This window comes from Adiantum capillus-veneris, chromosome 7 (assembly GCF_014529385.1).
Source record: "Adiantum capillus-veneris isolate H3 chromosome 7, ASM1452938v2, whole genome shotgun sequence".
NCBI classification, from domain to species: domain Eukaryota; kingdom Viridiplantae; phylum Streptophyta; class Polypodiopsida; order Polypodiales; family Pteridaceae; genus Adiantum; species Adiantum capillus-veneris.
This window is the reverse complement of record NC_140937.1, coordinates 35,299,011-35,319,338: the sequence shown is the minus strand read 5'-3', so window position 1 is coordinate 35,319,338 and position 20,328 is coordinate 35,299,011. Positions and strand designations below refer to the sequence as shown.

The 20,328-nt window shown below is 48.5% G+C and overlaps 1 protein-coding gene across 5 annotated transcripts in view; it reads right to left on the bottom strand.

Annotated features, from left to right (window-relative positions):
• Positions 1 to 20,328, bottom strand: part of SPK1 (guanyl-nucleotide exchange factor) — a 189,690-nt gene that overhangs the window by 52,179 nt on the left and 117,183 nt on the right. For all 5 annotated transcript variants that reach the window (XM_086515791.1, XM_086515793.1, XM_086515792.1 and 2 more), the window contains 2 exons: positions 16,541 to 16,734; positions 16,251 to 16,381 (listed from right to left, as the gene is read on the bottom strand). In XM_086515791.1, the coding sequence (XP_086371917.1) occupies positions 16,251 to 16,381; positions 16,541 to 16,734 (325 nt within the window). The remainder of the gene's footprint in view (positions 1 to 16,250; positions 16,382 to 16,540; positions 16,735 to 20,328) is intronic.

Sequence of the window (20,328 nt, the reverse complement as noted above, 5' to 3'; positions counted from 1 at the left end):
TGACATAGTACCGAGGGCCAGATTGATGCGCCGACTTATGGAATTGGGGGTACCCACAAAGCTGATATGGGGCCTTATGGCATTCTACAGTTCAGTGATGGGTCATGTACGCACAATAGAGGGGATATCTGACATAGTTCACTCCACTATCGGAGTGAAACAGGGATGCCCACTGTCCTCTACTTTATTTGGTATGTATGTTGATGAGGTCTATGATTATATTGACAAAGGAGGAGATAGAGGTGCTCAGCTTGCGGGGACATGGAACCCTCTTTTATTGTATGCTGACGATATCGTGTTGATATTAGACTCACCAGAGGGTATGCAGAGAAATTTGGACGAATTGCATAGTTTTGTAGAGGATAGTGGATTGTCTATCAACCTTGGTAAAACCAAGGTCATGGTATTTAATACCACGCCACAGTGGGTTAGGAGATCAGCACCTACATTCACATATGGGCAGGACAATATGGAGTACACTGATGCATATACATATCTTGAGGTCGTCTTTAGTGGACCGAGGTTCACACTGAAAGTGCCAGCAGACACTAGATTGACTCGTGCATATGCAACCCTAGGCAGTTTAGAGAGGATTTGTTCCCATGTTCAGTTCCACGAACCTCGAACAAAGCTCTGGCTTTTCGACACTTTAGTCGCTTCAGTTATGCACTACAGGGTTCAGGTTTGGGGACCGTACGTTGACAGTGCTGGATGGAGTAATATGGAGAGACCCTTGATATCTATGATTTCTAGGCTGATTAGAGCCAAGGCCTCAGTCCCACATGACATCATACGAGCAGAGTTGGCTGCCCCACCTATGGAGGTTGAGGTGCTCACCAGATCAGTATCATTTGTACACAGCGTATGGGACACCACCAGGGACATGTATGCTAGGCTTGCTCTTGAGTCATCCAGACAGCTCGCATTACAGGGAGATACATCATGTTGGTATGCAGAGATGAGCTCATGGTTTCAGAGGCATGGTTTCAACATGGACAGACTGCCCCATTTCCAGTATTCTCTTGATGCACCATCTTTGGCTCTTACACGGATGGAGACTACTAGACTCATTCGGTAGGATCTTATCCAGCTTGATAGCAAGAGGACATGGATAGAGCCATCACGGGAGTTGGGTACGAAGAGGGTTTTCTATAGAGAGCATCTTCTCCACGGATTTGTCACACGGTCCAGCTACATGGACACACATCTATCTCATGGGTTACGATGTGCCATAGGCCAGATTCGCACATCTTACCACCAGCTTGGGATTGGGACAGGTAGATTCAGAGGCATACCAGCAGACAGTAGGATATGTCAATTATGCCATGCAGAGCCAGAGACAGAGTTTCACTACATATGTCGCTGCACAGTCTACTATGAGATACGGGGACGCTTTCATTGTTTATTCACAGATGGTTTTGACTCGTTAGATAGAGTCATGAGATATCAGGATTAAAGATGTCTCGGATTATTCCTACTTGAGATACAGAGACATAAAGACACTCTATTGAGTGGGCAAAGACAGAGACAATCCCAGAGACGCATCTTAGATTTCTTCAGTCTGAGTACCACAAAGGCAAAGGGGACACCACCATCACAGAGCTCGGTTCCCACCCATACACACACCAGCGGTACTCTCATTGATCGAGCTATAGAGTTGGGGAGATCGAGACGACCGTGACTGAGGAGGGGAGCCACGCAGCACCGGCGGAGATTGCGGCAGAGGATCCAGAGGATTCTAGCACGACACCCAGAGTGTCGATCAGGATAGGCTTCATGCTACTGCTATATTGTATTATGGTGACACTTATCCCCACTTTGTACCTTTATGGCATGATACCGTTGCTCAGCCTTCCAGCCACCCATAGAAGTCGGTAGCACTCCTATCAGTTCTTTGTTTGTAGTTTTCTTTGTTTGTACCCAAACTTGGTACTAGACTCATCATTGTAATCAGTTGGTCTCATAGGTCATTTTGGCCTTTTGTAGACGTTAATATATCATTTCATTTCTCTCTCTCTCAAGACACCTGCTTAGTTCACATCGAGAGGCCTAGGTCTCCATAGTAATTTTAGCTTGTTTTGTTATGTTGTTATTTTTGTTACTCTGACTTTGTATCGAAACCACCACATTGTAACTTTCTGGTCTCATAGGTCACTTTGGCCTTTTGAAGACGTTAATATAACAATTAATTTCAATTCATCTCATCTCATCTCTCTCTCTCTCTCTCTCTCTCTCTCTCTCTCTCTCTCTCTCTCTCTCTCTCTCTCTCCTGTGGTGGCCTTCCGACCATGAGGAAGCAGAATGGCAAAGATGACCCGATGGAGGATGTCATCCAAAAATGCAAAGAAGAGCTGAGCGAGTCCATCAACATGATCAACCGCCACCTCGTAGGTACTACCAACATACTCGACGCGCGTGTGGCAGCACAGGAAAGCACAATACATACACTCGAGGATCGTGTGAAGGCCCAAGACGAGGAAATTGCACTACTCAAGAAAGAGCTTGCAGAGGTGCAATCGCAGAATGTCCTCGAAGAGGGAGAGCTTCAACCCTCAGTAATTGAAGAGCTTAACACGATTAAGGAACAAGTACGGGCCATCAAAGAAGGTGGGGAGCAACAAAAAGAAATGACGACTTCGTGGGTAGATGTCATCACAAAGACCCAACAAAAAGCAAAAAAGGCCAAAAAATGGATCGAGATTGTCAAGAAAGGGAAAGGCAAGGAAATAACCCCTACTCCCACACCAACCATCAACTTGACACTAGAAGAGGAGCAAAGGAGACGTGTGCGGGCCTTACACGTAAGGATATGTGGACTCAAAGACCAAGATAATGTGGAGGAAGAGGTGAACGAACTCATGACTCTAGTGGGGGTCAACGACCAGACACATACGAGGGCTTGGAGAGTGGGCACATAGAAAAGCGAGAGCCACGGAGAAACCTCGAAGGAAAGGGCACTCATTCTCCGCTTCCCCTCCATGGAAGCGAAGGACTTCCTGAAGAAGCGACCGACCCTAAAGAAGACTGGCATCTTTCTTGGAGATGACCTCACCCTCTCGCAGATTGCTCATATGCAAGAAGTAATGCCGAAAATTAGAGCAACAAGGGAAAAGGGGAAGATTGCTTTTTACAAAGATGGAAAGGTGGTGATATTGGAGCGATGTCCCGCATGACGGTGCGAGACCTATGGGACCACACTAAAGATGGCAACCTGGAATTGTAACGGGTCACTTCGTCTTGATGTAGGGGCCTTTGAGGATAGCTTCACAGGGAGAGACATCATCTTCTACTCTCAGACGCATCAAGCCCCTGGGCAATACATGCCACATGTGAGCGGGTAAAGCGCTTATTTATCCCAGCTAGAGCAAGATTTGTATCAGTTATTTATAAGTCAGGACTTGGGCAAAGCATGGAGGCTATTCCACGAACATTCACCACCACCAGCGGTCACCTCCACTGAGACATGAGGGGAATATGCCACATCTCTCTACACAATATCAGGACAACCACCTCTGCCGGACCCACTAGAGACATGCCCGGAGACATGTTCTTTCTTTACTGCCGAGAGGGTAAGGAAAGCTATTGAGAGGATGAAGACAAGGAGAGCACATGATCATGATGGTCTGGTAGCAGAGCACTTCATCCATGCCAGAGATATGCTTACATGGCTCCTGGCTATGATTTTTAATTCGAGCCCTGTATGAAGGTTTCCCCGAGACTTGGAGTATGTCCACGATTGTGCCTATTTTCAAGTCAGGATATCCCATGATTCCCGGGAATTATCGCATCATCATGGTTGGTCACACACTAGCTAGGCTGTATGCATCCATTCTTAAACGGGAGCTGAGTAGATGGGCAGAGCGAGAGGGCATAAGAGCACTAGGGCAAGCAGGTTTCAGGAGAGGTTTGTCCACGCTTGACCAGATTCTGACATTCAGAGCTATTATTGAGGAGGGTAGACACCATGGCAAGAGGATCTATTGTAGCTTTGTGGATTTCTGCAAAGCCTTCGACACAGTGCCGAAAGCCAGACTTATACGCAGATTACAGGACATGGGTGTGCCTACAGAGCTGATTTGGGGGATTCTGGCTCTATACAGGACAGTGATGGGGCAAGTACGCACCATTGAGGGAATGTCTAACATGGTCCTCTCCACTATTGGAGTACAGCAGGGATGCCCCCTGTCCCCGACTCTTTTTGGGATGTATGTGGATGAGTTTTCGGACTATGTAGAGCGTCAGGGTGTAGCGCGGATAATGTGTCGTACTCTCTACAGTGGGTGATCCTCAGTGCAATGTGCGTGACAATCTCACTCAAACAGACTGAACAGAAAGGAAACAATAGACGCCAATAGAGCTCACAAAGACACAACAGCAGACCAGAGCATATGACTCGACTATCTCAAAGACTGATACAGACTCTGGCGTGGCAGCACACTCAACTCCAGCCCAGGACTCACAGGTACAATGGGGGTGTCGAGGCTCAGATATGCAGGGATGGTGAAGACGTGCTCTGTGTATAGACTCACTCACTCTAGACGACTACGTACCAGCTCTCTGACCAAACGCTACTACTCATATATACAATCATAAAGAGCCACCAACGGCATCATAAATAACATCACCTAAGTCTATCCCCACTGGGTGGCGGTGGTGACCTAGCCACGATGTCCACTAAACCACCGTATCCCTGCCACGTGTCTCTGCCCAACGAGTCCGTCTAGTGTGAACCGACCAGACCAAAGACCAACTGTAAACTAACTGTCCTGAGAAAGTGACACTGTAGCCTACTAAAGGTTGCCCGCCACAAGACAGCTGCCCGTCCCGGAGAGCGGAACTGACGAACTGAAATATCGGCGATCTATTGTTGATAGTCGAATGATGGAGGAGGAGGAGCAGGTTGATAGAAAGGTGGGTAAGGAGTGGAGGCCATGTGTATGGTGAGGGGTAGTGGCCATGAGGAGGGTACATCGGGTATGGAGTAGCCACCCCATGAGCAGCAAGCTGAGTAGGGTGAGTAGGTGGAGTGGGTGGAAACCCAGGATGATGACTAGGAGGGGGAGGCCATAGAGGGTCCATGAAATTTTGATGAAATCGATCCTGCTGGCTTAGACTCCATATTGGTAGGATTTGTTTTCTTTGCTGTTTGAGAATCCCCTGAATGGGCTTTGGAAACGTCCGTCTGTATCTGTGTTGCCATAGCAGGAACTTGCGTAGAAACCGGGGTTGTAGTTGTAGCTGTAGTTGTAGCTGTAACTGTCTGTGAAATGGCTACAGCTTGGTATTTGGCACATGAGGGACACAGTGTATGTACCACAGGAGAGAGGTCCTGAACTGCTGCGGCCATATCATTTGCCTCTTTTAACTGTTTTTGCCGAGTGTCAGCAATATGTTTGAGGTCCACTACCTGTTGAGTTAAGATCCATCGCTCGTTGAAGATGAGCGCGCAGTTCCCTTTGCATACTGTCATAGCAAGCACGATGCAGACCGTTGGTACCTTGCAATGAGAGGGCTACATTCATAATCGTCGAAATGGCTCTTCTGTCCGCATCTAAAAAGTCGGTCGGCCTGAGGCGCAAAATTCTCATATATGTCATGCTGTTCAGATGTAGGTGTCCCGGAGCTAGATGCCCCTGTAGTATCCCTAAGTGCCCCTGCACTAAGAGTAGTTCGTGGGGCTACCGACACAACTGGAGGTTGTGTTTTAGTGACTCCAACACTACTCGCAAGAGGTGGTGTGAAAGTTGAGGTGGCCATAGAAGTAGATATACGCACTGTTGGTGTTGCAGTATGGACGTCAGAGATTTTGACCTGTGATTCGGAGAAGGGTAGTGTTGCTAGTTGCTCAGACGAATCTTTTTGTACCTTTGCCCTCTTGCACAAGATGCCTTTTCCTTTGGCCACTTTGGAACGGCCTTGTTCTTGTTCTTTTGGATCATCTTGCAGGGTAAGAACAGTTGTTGCATCTGCACTACCCAATACATAATAGGGGTTGCATAGCAATTGAACCTTTCTGCTCTCCCTTTATGTTGAGTCCGAAAACGCTTTCCTCTGTCCTGAAGCTCTTTAAACAGCAGATGGTGAAATGGATACGACAGGCAGTGGTAGAGACAAAAGAAAGCATCGCATATTGCTGGAGAACCTAGAGAAGATGGAACCCCTGTTCTTTCTGGTGCGCGCAGTAAAAAAATAATAATGTAAAACTGAATACAGCTGCTGACTCCGATGATAGTCTGCATGTGAGTTCAGCAACAATTCTTGGCAAGCATTTGCAGTCTCTTTTGGTGAAAGATTTGAGAAAGTTTTGGTGGCGGGAAGAGGTGCCATCACAGTCAATATTCCCATAGCCTATCCGATATCCTCCACTGTAAGTGTAGTACCATTCAGCTTTGGAAAAGTGAGCAAGAGGGAACTTAGCTTGGAAGTAGAGATTGTGCAGGACAAATCGGCCTGAGCCAAATTTTGAAGACCCAAGTGTATCATTTGCTGCTGAGAGAACAGATCCTTGAGTGCCGGGTTCGGCACCTGTAAATGATAGATCATTACTAAAGGTACCTTCGAGATGGCACCAGAAGGGCGAGGCACTTGGAGAGTGGTGACCTTGCCAACAGTGACTGATTGGGGTGAATGTTCCTCTGAAGATTCTTCTGAAAGCTGCTCTGAACTAGGAGTATAGTCTGATTTACTGTCAGAGCTATCCCCAGAGGCAGAGGACTCTTCTTCCGACAGGAGAAGCTTCTCTCTATTTCGAGTACGAACCATCTTGATAAACTGTGCCAAGAATCTTCACTGAGAAACTGGAGTAGTAGGGTGAAGGAGCTCTTGAGGCACCCTGGCGATGGACAGAGGTTGGAGTCAAGCTGGCGATGGAGGAACGCTTAGCGCTTCTCACTTTGATGAAAGTGACGCTGATTTACGCTTAGCTTTAAACTAAATCCAGGTAAGTATAGTTTTCCAATTGTTTTTTTAATGTGCTTTTCGGGTTTTTCTTTTTTTTGTTTGGTTTTTTGCACAGCCGTGGGCAAGGGCGAGTGCCTTAGCCTCTTGGTGCTGGCGAGGGTTGGCGCTGGCAAGGGCGAGAGGTAGGGATGGCCAGGCGAGGGCGAGGGGAGGGCGAGGGCTAGACCAAGAGGACGGGGGCGAGGGGCTTGAGGGCCGAGGGTGAGGGGATAGGGTTGGGCGAGGGCGAGGGGATAGGGGCGGTCGAGGGCGAGGTAATAGGAGGAGATAGGGGAGGGGGGCGAGGGCGAGGGCGAGGGCGAGGGCGAGGGGGAGGGGGAGGGGGAGGGCGAGGGTGAGGGGGAGGGTCGAGGGGCGAGGAGGGGGGTGAGGGCGAGGGGGAAGGGCGAGGGAATAGGGAAGGGCGAGGGGCGAGGGCGAGGGTGAGGGGAGGGTCGAGGGCGAGAGGCGGGGGGAAGAGGGTAAGGGCTAGGGCGAGAGGCGAGTAGATAGAGGGAGGGCTAGAGGCGAGGGAGAGGGCTAGGGGAGGGGGTTGAGAGGAGAGAAATGGGGAGGGGTGAGAGCAGAGGGTTGAAAAGAAGAAGAAGAGACGTTAAAGAGGGTTGAAAAAGAAGAAGAAGAAGAGAGTTTTAACGTGAAGGAAACTATCCAAGAGACCTTAAAGATCTAGCCGAGGGGTTGAACTCAAGACCTGCTATTGAAGAGGGTTACTGACGAGGGGAATGAAATTTCATAGTCAACCTAGCACACTTTGGTTGATAGAAAGGACGTCAGGGCAACAAGGCTTCAAGGCTTCAGGGTGAGGGTGAGGTGTGGTGAAATTGAAATTATAGAGGCATTCCCAAGCAAAGAGGAGTGAAAGGACAGAGAAGCATTAGACAGGCAAAGGGACTAGCAAGAGAAGCATTGAACAGGCAAAGGGACTGGCAAGGCACGAGCAAGAAAGATTCCCGAAATCGGAGATCATCTAACCCCTTTGAAAGAATCCGTGGCAGATAAAACTCGAAGTAAAATTGCTAGTGAAAAACTTACCTTCATACATACCCCACTCAAGGATACTAAGGCATTTATGCATAGCAAAAAGAAGAATTGAGTTTCACTCGAGACATTATAAATTAAAGAATTTTGTGCTTTGAAAAAGACCTGAGTCGGGGTTTAGGAGGGTAGGTTATGCCCAAGGCTAGAATCATTCCTACACACAACACAGAAGAGGGTTACATAGGATACAGACAGAGATTGAAGACAGAGACAGTCAAGGGTAGAGTTTATCCAATTCCAGAATCAAAGACATTGAACTTACCAGAGTCTGCAGAAGGAGAGCTGTCTAAGGAGAGGGTGTATGATATAGGATGAAAAGGAACAGCAAGGATGCCGAAGATAGTGATTCCGAAGTTATTTAAAGGTTCGGGAGCCGGCGAAGCTCAACACTTGATTGTAGACCAGTTAGACCCTTGATCAGCAGCTTAAGCATGATAGCATTTGATCCTAGATCCATTGACTAAAGGCAATGGAACTCCCTTAGGGTGGCTAAGTGTACAGCTCCGTGGGGTAGAATCTCCATCGCCTTATATGGTCGTTGCCATGCTGGGACCAACTTCTTTGCTTTTTTCAAAAACTTGGCCTGATAAAGTAGCACCAGTGCTCCTTGCGTTATTTGCGGCTTTCTGAGATAGCGATCATGCCAGGCTTTACGACGAAGCTGCTCTACTTCCAGAGCTAGTGAAGCCAAACTTCAGCTTTTCATCCAAAAGGAAAAGACGAGATACAAATGCCGACCCCAAATCTCCATTGGCACGCAGAGTGCCCACTCGTAGACATCCTGAGTTGAATTCGAAAGGTGCTATCACTTCCAAACCGAAAGCTAATTGAAATGGGGTGTGATTGGTTGTGGCTTTGAAAAAAGTTCGATACGCCCAAAGGGTACAGTGGATAGCTTGAGCCCAAGTCCAGGGCGATGAAGATGACATCCTTTCCGCAGGAGTGCTATCAGAACCTTATTAGTGCTCTCTGTCTGCCCGTTTGCTCTAGGGTATTAGGAACAAGATTTTCGGTGGAAAATCTTGTAGTTGGAAAGCAAGGTTGAAATTGTTTCATTCACAAAGTGACTACCCCTGTCACTGGTGATTTCCAAGGGACATCCAAACGTGCACAAAATATTTTCGTAGAGAAACTTGGCTACCGTAGTGCCAGTGCAGTCCGTTGTCGCCAGTACCTCTGCCCACTTTGTTGCATAATCTGTAGCCACCAACAGATACTTCCGATTGCTGGGTTGGGCGGAGGGAGTAATTGAACCTACAAAATCAATGCCCCATCTCTCAAAGGGCTGCCATGCCATAGACACCTGCAGAGGACAGTTTGACTACTTCCTTGGTTTAGGGCCACAGTGCTGACATACATCACATACTTTTACATAGGCAATTGCATCGCGGAAAATATAGGGCCACCATAAGCCACACTGGAGAATCTTTTGTGCAGTAATATGGCCAGGGTAATGGCCACCAGTGGAACCACTATGGGCATCCTCTAAAATATACTCGACTTCATGAGGGGAGACACACCGCCGCAGAACACCATCCTGCCCTGATTTGTAAAGCTGGCCCCCAATGAGAGAGAAAGGCCTAGACTTCAGCAACAGGCGTCTCTTCTGCAGGGGAGAAGCATTCTCTCAGTAGAGGCCACTAGAAAGCAGATCAAAACATCGCCGTACCATTCCGGTGTGGTATCCACCTTAAAGAGACTACTATCAGGAAAGTCGTCAGCAACCCCTGTTGCTTCTTCACCTGTGTGAACGCGAGAAAGGTGGTCGGCAAGGACATGATGTTTGCCGGGCCTGAGTACCACTTCGAAATCGAACTCTTGAAATAAGAGTAGCCATCGCCATACTCTACCTGCAACCTGCGGCTTGTTGAGCAGATATCGCAGGGCATGGTGATCAGTAATAACTGTGAAGTGGACCCCTAATAAGTAGTGCCGAAATTTTTTGCAGAGCATACACAATAGCTAAACCTTCCCTTTCTGTGGTGCTATAGTTGCGCTCTGCCTTGGTGAGTAGGCGACTCGCATAGTAAACAGGGCGATCCAGGTTGTACTCCTTACTAGGCTGAGTCAGCACCGCACCCATAGCCAGTTGACTGGCATCTGTATGCACATGAAAGGTGAGAGACCAGTCGGGAGCTACTAGGATAGGCGCTTCAGTGAGGCGTTTTTTAAGACATGGAAAATCTTCAGCCTCTGCATTTGACCATTGAAAGGGAACAGTAGCACTGGTTAGGCGGGTTAGGGGTTGAGCCAACTGTGCATACATGCGTATAAACTTGCCATGATAACCTGTGTGGTCTACAAAGCTCTGCACCCCTTTTGGGTTGATGGGAGGTGGTAACTTTAAGATTGCCACGATCTTCTCTGGGTCAGGCAGTAAACCTTTAGCAGACACCACATGGCCTAGAAGTGTGCCCTTAGTAACCAAAAAATGACATTTGTTAGGATTTAGCTTTAGGCATGCCTCTCTGCACCTGAGGAAGACAACAGAGAGCTGAGCGAGGTGTTCCTCTAGATTTTCCACTCGGGTTGAACATTGCGGCTTTGAGCACCTAAGAAGGTCGAAAAATGGTCCATGAAGATGCGAAGATAATCCGTAAGCAGAGGACAAAAGATGAGATATACCGCCCTATTGAAAGAAGGTGGACCATTTTTCAACCCAAAAGACATTCTAGTGTAGATAAAAATACCCGAGGGAGTCACAAAGGCCATTCATAGCTGATCACCTGGATGAATGCCCAACTGATTGTATCCACTAAACCCATCCATGAAACTGTACAATACATGCCCTACTACATCTTCAAGCACACGCTCAGTGAAAGGTGTTGAGAAACCATCTGGGATAGTTACCTTATTCAGAGCACGGTAATCTACGCACACACGGATTTTGTTGGACTGCTTCTTTTGCACTATCACCATGGGTGATAACTACTCAGAGTGCTCTACAGGTACAATGATCCCTCTCTCTTGCATTTTTTGTAACTCTGACTTGACCGCCTCAGCATACTTCGGGATGAGCTTGTAAGCTCGGCCTCTTACAGGCTTAGCCCCTTCCACCAGAGGTATAGTGTGGACACCCAATTCTGGTGGGATCCCCTTCAAATCCTTGTAGGACCAAGCAAAAACATCTTTAAAAGAGTGTATGAAAGAGACTACTTGATTGAATAATGCGGGATGCTCGCATAACCAAGCTGCTAAGAGTACGTGTTGAGGGTTGTCAGGATCTCCCAGGTTGACTTCTTTGACGGGGTCGGGGGGTGTAGCTGGAGAGGGTGCTTCTGAAGATGAGAGGTGAGCTGCCTCCTGAAGCTTCGAGACATCATGTGCAGGTGTTTGGAAACTCCGCATACTCTTCTTGTAACCATCCTGGTGGAAGCTCCTCGAAGGGTAAATCTTCAGACCCAGACATAACAGAGTGCTTTTGAAGGGGGTCCGACTTGGGAGATGCTACAGCAAGGGAGGGATGTCATTTCCCCAATCATGAAGTGCCTTAGTATGCCACAACCATGGTCTACCAATCAGCAAAGCAAATCCTCTCTCCATCTGAGGAAGACTGACCACCACAAAATCCAAGCTAAATGTGCAGCAAAATCCAAGCTAAATGTGCAGTCGGCACCTTCTCTACTATGCCGACAGGGTAGACTATCCTCTGGTCTGCCAATGTAACAGTGAATGGAACAGAGCAGGTAGGCTGCAGACCTAAGGTTGACATGGTAAAGTCGGGCATTAGATTGATCCAGACCCACCATCCATTATGACGCCTGAGAATTGATGCCCAAGAATAGATACAGTAAGACGTGGACTTTTATAGTCGGTGAGGCCGCAGCTAGATATGAAATCATGTAGGACTCCAAGGGCTACACAAGTAGGTGCCCGCCACTGGGCCCTATACCACGGTACAGAGACTGAATTATTGAGAGGGTGTCACTTCTAAGGGTTGCATCTAGCCAGAGCATCTTATAAAGAGACACTTGCTGAAAGGTGTTCTTCAACATTGCTTCCGCTGTGGGTGTAGCTCCTACAATCTGGGCCTCCTCGGAAACTTTGACCTGTTGCAAGTCAGCCACTACTGCCAGCAAGGCTCCATCAATGTCCGAAAGCATAGAGATTGGCCTATTCTTTTCACCACTTACGGGTTCGACATTTTGAACAACTTGCGGAAGGGATGGACAAGATGGTCCCGTTGGCAAACTTAAACCCAAGGCTGCTCTTTGTGCCCGAGTGAGCACACCAACAGGCTCTGCTGCTTCTTGTGGCCGAACTCTATGTGTAGCAAGTGCTGGCTGAGGGGTGGTGTTCACTGTGATTAAATTGATCTTCGGGAATGTAAACTCTTGTTGGTTTTGATTCGGGCCTGAAGATGAGGATGCCCTTTGTTTAGGACAATCTTTACAGTAGTGGTCCTTAGACTCCAGACAATGTCTGCAAGGAGGAGACCCTTCAGGTAAAGGACACTTACTTTGGTAATGCCCATATTCACCGCATCTGTAGCATAAGATTGGCTGATTAGACGGACAAAACAGGGGACGAGGTGGTCGCTTCTCTTGTTGCTGCATGGAGCTAGAGGCTCCAAGTAGAAGCTTTGGGGAATTGAGGGAGTACTAGCATGATAAAAGCTGGGGGATGCAAAGTTGTTGTACATACCTTGCTTCATAGGGGGTGTTGTCAGCAGAGGGGGCAACGGGTTTTGATGGCCATAGGGTGAGACCATGTTGGATGCAGGTGCTAGCCCTTGTTGGAGAGAAGGACATAGACTTTGTTGTATTTTCCGCAATCCTTTGATATAGTAACAATCCTTATCTTCGTGCCCAGATTTTTCGGAGAAGTGGCAATAAGCCCGAAGGGGACAGTCCTGTGGAGGATGTCCTAGAGAGCGACAAGAGCTGCACCATACCATAGCTTTAGTCTCCTGCTGAGACCGAAGCTCTTCTAGTTCTCTCTTGATTTGATCCAAAGCCTCAAGGTGTGATGGTTTCTCTTGTCTCAGAGAGATTGATTTCTCTTCTTGGAGAGCACGTTGTAGTTTGAGGGTTTCAAGTTCCCTGCGGAAGGAAGTCAATGGATCGGCAAGACTACCTTCCGAGAACACAGAGGGAGTATCTATGTGAGGAGAGTTGTTGAACAGCTTCCTAGCCCCCTCTATCCTAGTAGCAGCTGCGATGAATTCCTCTAGAGTGGCGTCGGGTCAGGGGCTCTCTCGAAGTTTTTGCTGAGAGATTTTGGGGAGCGCCTTCTCCACCCACTTCTTAACCATGAATTCACCGGGTTGATGGAGAAGCTTGGCAATCAGAGACTTGGTTTTAGTCATAAGCTCTGCAAAAGTCTCCTCTGGCTGGAGCACCATGTTGGCCAACTCATCCAACCCTTTCTCTTGGTAGTCACCTGGCCTGAAAGCTGCACAGAACTGTTGTCTTAAGTCTACCCAAGTTGCAAAATGATTCTCTGCAAACTGGTTGTACCATTTGTCCGCTAAGCCGTCCAAGGTGGATGGAAAAAGTACCAGATAAGCATCTTCTATGTTAAGACCATGTCCTCTACAGAGAGATACGAACCTACGTGCATGGTCGTCAGCATCTTCTAAAGAGAGTCCTTTGAAGGTGGGGAACTTGATGTTTACCTTGGCCAACACACTAACCAACGCCTCCATGGCCCCTTGTTGAGCCTGTTGCTCAATAGCCTGCTGTAGCAGAATAGGAGAGCTCTTTACTTGAGAAGGTGATCTGGAAGATGTGGAACCGGATGAAGGAATGGGGGATGTCGAATGTGGAGGTATGGGTGATGAGGTTAATGGACTTCTACTAGATACTACAGGTCGTCTTCTGCTATAGTGCTTCAGAGGGCTCAGTAGTGCGCTTTGACGCTCGACTGACCGCCTTGTATGTGTCATGCAGTGACCACCAATCCAACCAAGCTATGGGCATACAGACTGTGGGCTGAACAACACAGGTCTAACCAGGACAAGTGAGGATAGTGACTAGACCACCTGGTCCAGGACCAGTGACTAGACCACCTAGTGACTAGACCACCTAGCTGATAGGACGAGGAGGACTGGACCAGGGCGAGGACTAGACCAGGACCCGGGACGAGGAAAGGACTGGTTGGACATGGGCGAGAGAGGACCAGACCAGCAAACTATCTATACAGTGCAAGCAAGTGTGCGGAGCTAGGTAACAACCAATTAGCTTCACGATTTGTACCTCAACAACAGTGAGACTTCCTTTGAGGTCCCACCGTGATCGCCAAAATGAGAGCACATGTAGCGCGGATAATGTGTCGTGCTCTCTACAGTGGGTAGTCCTTAGTGCAATGTGCATGACAATCTCACTCAAACAGACAGAACAAAAAGGAAACAATAGACGTCAACAGAGCTCACAAAGACACAACAGCAAACCAGAACAAATGACTCGACTATCTCAAAGACTGATACAGACTCTTGCGTGGCAGCACACTCAGCTCCAGCCCAGGACTCACAGGTACAATGGAGGTGTCGAGGCTCAGATGTGCAGGGATGGTGAAGACGTGCTCTGTGTATACTCACTCACTCTAGACGACTACGTACCAGCTCTCTGACCAAACGCTACTACTCATATATACAATCATAAAGAGCCACCAACGGCATCTTAAATAACATCACCTAAGTCTATCCCCACTGAGTGGCGGTGGTGACCTCGCCACGATGTCCACTAAACCACCGTATCCATGCCACGTGTCTCTGCCCAACGAGTCTGTCTAGTGTGAACCGACCAAACGAAAGACAAACTGTAAACTAATTGTCCTGTGAAAGTGACACTGTAGCCTACTACACAAGGGGACAGGGGGGCTCAACTAGCAGGGACATGGATTCCGCTGTTACTATATGCTGAGGATATTGTGCTGATTTCTGACTCTCCAGAGGGGATGCAGCGCATCATTTGGATGCTCTGCATACATTTGCTCGTGACAGTGGATTGTCTGTCAATCTGGGGAAAACCAAGGTTATGGTGTTCAACACCACACCACACTGGGTCAGGAGGTCGGCACCCACATTTATGTATGGCCAGGAGACTGTGGAGTACACAGATGCATATACTTATCTTGGGGTAGTCTTCGCTGGACCGGTGTTGTCACTAAGGAGAGCATCAGAGACTAGACTGACGAGAGCATATGCAGCTTTGGGAGGACTGGAAAGGATGTGTTCGCAGGTTCAGTTTCAGGAACCGCGAACAAAGCTTTGGCTTTTTGACACTCTAGTGACTCCAGCTATGCTCTATGGAGTTCAAGTATGGGGACCCTCAGTAGACCACCAGGGGAGATCTGGCAACACAAATGGATGGAGATGTAGGGAGAGGCCTCTGGTCTCTATGATCGCTCGGATGATTCGGGCTAAGGCCTCAGTACCACATGAGATTATCCGAGCCGAGCTAGCCCCCCCCCCCCCCCCTTGTGGTGGAGGCATTGACGAGATCAGTTTCCTATATGCACGGTCTATGGGATCTCCCCAGGGACAGATACGCTCGGCTTGCCCTGGATACATCTCGACAACTAGCTCTACAAGGCGATACAACATGTTGGTATGGACAGATGACAACATGGTTTCAGTCGCATGGTCTCAACATGGATAGATTACCTCCGCTTCAATACTCCCTGGATGCACCCTCTCTGTCCCTCACACGAACAGAGATCACCAGACTCATACGTCAAGATCTGATTCAGCTAATACCAGGAACACATGGATACAGCCGACACAGGAGCTAGGCACGAAGATGGCCTTCTATAGAGAGCATCTTCTCCAACTCACAGAGGGCGGCTTTGTGACGAGGCCTGCATACATGGACACACACTTATCTCATGGGATAAGATGCACTATTGGACAAATACGCACATCCTCACATCAGCTCCAAATCGAGACTGGCCGATTTCGAGGGGTGCCGGCAGGAGCTAGGATATGTCACCTATGTAACTTAGAGCCAGAGACACAATTGCACTACACATATCACTGCCTAAAACATCTTCTCTTAGCTCATTAGTATCTCTGGCTCTAAAACACATATCATTAGCACCCCTCGAAATCGGCCCATATCAGTAACCTAAAACATCTTCTCTGAGCTCATTAGTATCTAGTTGTCAAAACTTATGTGAACGATTTGAGAATTTTTCTTTTTGCAGAATAATAGCATGAGTACCACATCTTGTATTGAGTGCAAAGCATCGAAGAGAAGTTTCTTTTGGAAAACTCTTAAATGTCAGTAGCTTATGAGAAGTCAAATACTGACCTCTCTGAAGGTTCCCGCCCTGGCATTTCTACATACAACTCATGATCACAAACGATTTGCAAGAAAGACAGCTTGCACTCATGCAATGGCGCTTGACAAATTCCCGTAAACTTGTTTATGTACAATGCTACCTGCATGACAGAAACTACTGAGAACATCAAAACCCTCAAACCTTCAATTGTCACTCTTCCTGAATCAGACTATTTTCAGGTATTTCATTATAAGAAACAGTGTCCCCATTCTCAGCTAATGAAGAGTTTGTCCAGAAAATCTTCTAATTGGTGGCTCACCAATTCGAAAACTTGTCTTGGATCTATAACTGAAAGTAGATCATGACAAAAAAAGCCTAAACTTCCGTTCAAGCGTTTTGCAAGGCCAATCCCCTTTTTGCATCGTTCATGAACTTCTGTGAGCAGACAGTCATACAACTGGCCGACGCATCTAAACACTCCATCCTTCAAAGGTAGAGGTGGAATGTCTTCCCCTGACATGCACAAGAAAACGCAAATGAAACATAGGTTAGTAAATACGGAAAAACGGTGTATGTATAAAATACTTTCTGCCCCACACTTTTTGCTTTTCTCTTCTTGAAAATCACGATAAATAAAGAAACAAAAACAAATACCACTACAAGATAAAATTCCCAGATCTATTGTCAGGCTGTTTTACAGCACACAATTTGCAGAGTTCCCATCAAACATATTACAAAGATTTTCATGTTTTCAATACGAAAGGCTTTTTGGCTACTTTGTTGTCAATGATGACAGTACTGGTCATTCTACATAGTTTTCTCAGACTCTTTCTACCATTGGGGGAATAGAGTACATCCACTTTAACTTCTCAGACCAAAAGGTCAATGTTATAGTTTTACTTTGTAGTTTCAGAAAACTAAAAGATGCTTATAGTAACGAACACGTTGGCGCTAATCAACTATGAACAGGATCAGAAAAAGAGTACAAATGCATAAACATCAGCAATCAACGTCACACTAAAGATAGTCATCAAAATAAAGAAGTATAGATTTCTACACTAAACAGATTTAAGACACACATACTTTTAGATTTAAAATTCAAAACAAAAATTTCTGAAAAAACAAAGAGAGACGAAAAATGACACGACAGAAGAAACAGAGAAAATAAATAAGAAGAGCTTCATCAGACACATTGAATACGCAAGACTGTCTAAGAAAAATCGAGTTTCAATCATTACAAGAATCGTCAAAAATGAGTAAGGGTATGCACACACGAGGCTTAGCTATCACTTACTTTTGGAATGACCAAGCCTTGTACTTGGTCACACACAACGCTTCCTTGTAACTTTGTATGTTCTCTTGCAACTTCCGTTGACGCATAGCTACATTCGTAAGGCTAAGTTGAGCAAAGGGAAAAAAAAAAAGCCTGACGCGCTCGCTGCTGCTGTTCCCCCTACGCCATCCCAATCACCCCCCCCCCCCCCCCCCCCCCCCCCCCCCCCCCCCCCCCCCGCCCGCCTGCTTTTTTTCTTCCCGGTAGCTTCCTGCAATTCGGCAACTGCAGCACTGAGATTTTTTGGGGCAGTGCTCGGCGCACCTAGTTGCAGAATCTCCCCGCCGCCCTTTTCTTACACCACAGCAGTAGACACACATGGAGGCTCCAGCTCCGCCACAGAGGGACTCGCACGAAGCCCCCTCGCTCGACCCCGTTGAGCCCACCATTCGACTTGCTCTTTCGCCGCGACAGAGCAAGTGAGCCTAGCCGCAGAGGTAGAGCGATTGCAGGCGACTTCTGTCATCTGCAAGATTCTCGGCACCCGACCTAGCAGAGAGAGCTACGTGACCTTCGTCAGGCCCGCCTTCTCGCAAAGGTGGGCAAGATCTTGGACATACAGATTCTCAGACGAGGTCACTATCAAATCGAGTTTGAGACCTCCGAGATGGCGTCCAAGGTCATCGCCATGAGTCCACTGACCATCCGAGCAGCACGTGCCCACTTTCGACAGTGAAGACATGGTTTCGACCCTGCTTCGGATGTTTCAATAGAGGAGGCAGACATCCCCATCTCGGTCTGCTTTCCGGGTTTGAGGAGGGAGTACTTACCACTTTTATCCAGATCGGCTCAGCCATTGGGACAGTCCTGGAGACACCTCATACGGCAGCCTCATTAGCTGCCAAGGCGGCTGGCATTCCCTCAATTCGAGTTTTAGTCAGAGACACTCACACGCTCCCGAAGGTTATTCTTTTGCCTCGGGTGAGTGGGGGTTGGTTTAGACAGAGTGTGGAGTATTCGGACCTCCCGAACCAGTGCTTCATTTGTCGACAGATTGGCCATCTAGCGAAGGCCTGTCAACGGAGGAGGCCTCGACATACACCACAGCCTCAGCCCCAGCCTGCAAGGGCTAGCTAGCAGCCACAGACAGACACAGCGCACACATGCAGAGCCGCCCTTTGAGCCTGGGGCTCTAGTGGAGGAGGGATGGCAGCAGGCCCATGGTAGACGATGACACGGGCCACAGCGTCAGCCTGGCACTCAGAGTGGCCCTCAGGCACCTACTCAGCAGCAGTGGGTTCTTACGGGAAACCGCTTTGGTCCTCTTGAGCAGGAGGAGGTCCCTGCTCCAGCCCCCACCCCAGCTTCACCCTCGACAGCCCCCCCCCCCAGAGTTCCCCCCCTCCTCCTCATCCTCCCCCCGCCTCCTGCTCCCGCCGCCTCTGTCGTCCCCTCCCGCCCCTCCTCTACACCGCTTCCCCCAACTCCTCCTCCCCCACCCTCCTGCTCCAGTTCCACAGTCGACCCAGGGGACAGGGCCTTCTCCAACGGCTAGGAGATCTCTTGGCAGCGCCTTTGCCACGAGTCGCCTAGCGAGAGAGGGTCATCCTTTCTTACAGCCCCCTCTGCAGGTACAGACATCTTCCCTTGCAGCTATCCCTCGTGGTCTGACGAGCATTGACATCCAGCGCCGATGGGACTTCTTCGACTACGGCTTCACTCGTTTTCTCGGCGACCCCTCAGCAGACCATGAGGCAGCCTGCTTCAAGGTCCATGTTTTGTTCCTTGCCGCTAGGGGGACAGAGGCCTTGGACTCAGCACTTGGTTTCTCCTTCCCCCTTTGCGGCAGGGCCCAGACAGAGTGGACTCTCGACTCAGTGTTGGGATGGTTGCACACACACGTCCTAGAGTTCTCTCACCACATGGGAGAACTAGGAGTTACAGACATGCTCCAAACATTGTGGCCATTGGCCAAGTTTGCGGTGACACCTCCAGACTCAGCAGGATGTAGGCACATTGTGGTTTACTTCTTTGCTGATACACAGTGCTTGCCATGCTATGTATACATTCATGAGGACTCCTGGACAGAGGAGGTTGCTTTACGTACGCCTCGCTCTGTTTGGGCTTGGGCTAGGCACTCGTTGCAGTCACGCCTTTCTCGAGGACATTCGGATGCAGATTACTCCCCATCCAAGCTAGCCTCGAAGATAGCCCGTTTAGCTGTTGCGACAGTATCTGTTCTCTCTCGCTCCCCATGAGGATCGTCTCATGGAACGTGCAGGGACTAGGTGGACCCCAGTTTCAACGTCAGCGGGGCCGACTGCATCAGGAGCTTCAGCGTTGCCTTGTGGGAGGAGAGATTGATCTCCTTATACTCCAGGAGCACCATCTGTGTGAGAGCCGCATTTGACGATGTGGTCAGCTCTTGCGTGCACGATATGATACTTTTTGGTCAGCTGCTTTTGGACCTGGAGGCATCCAGGATGGGGTATGTATGACTATTGCGGACTCATTGCAGCATGCCATTGTGGGCAGAGAGATTATTGTGTTAGGTAGGGCTCAGTGGATTACTATGCAGGTTCAGGGTGGCCTAGTGGGTTTCCTGAACATCTATGCGCCCAATGTGGCGAGTGCTCGTGCAGAGTTTTGGTCACAGATTGTTGAGTCTCTGCCGCAGGCAGAACATTGGTGCATAGGAGGGGACTTCAACATGTTGGAGGACGCTTCTGACAGAATTGGTGGCAGCCATGCTACTGTGCATGGAGTTGAGTTGGCAGCTTGGGAGAGGTTTTGTATGACTCTGAGGGTCACGGATGCGTGGCAGCACTCTGGTT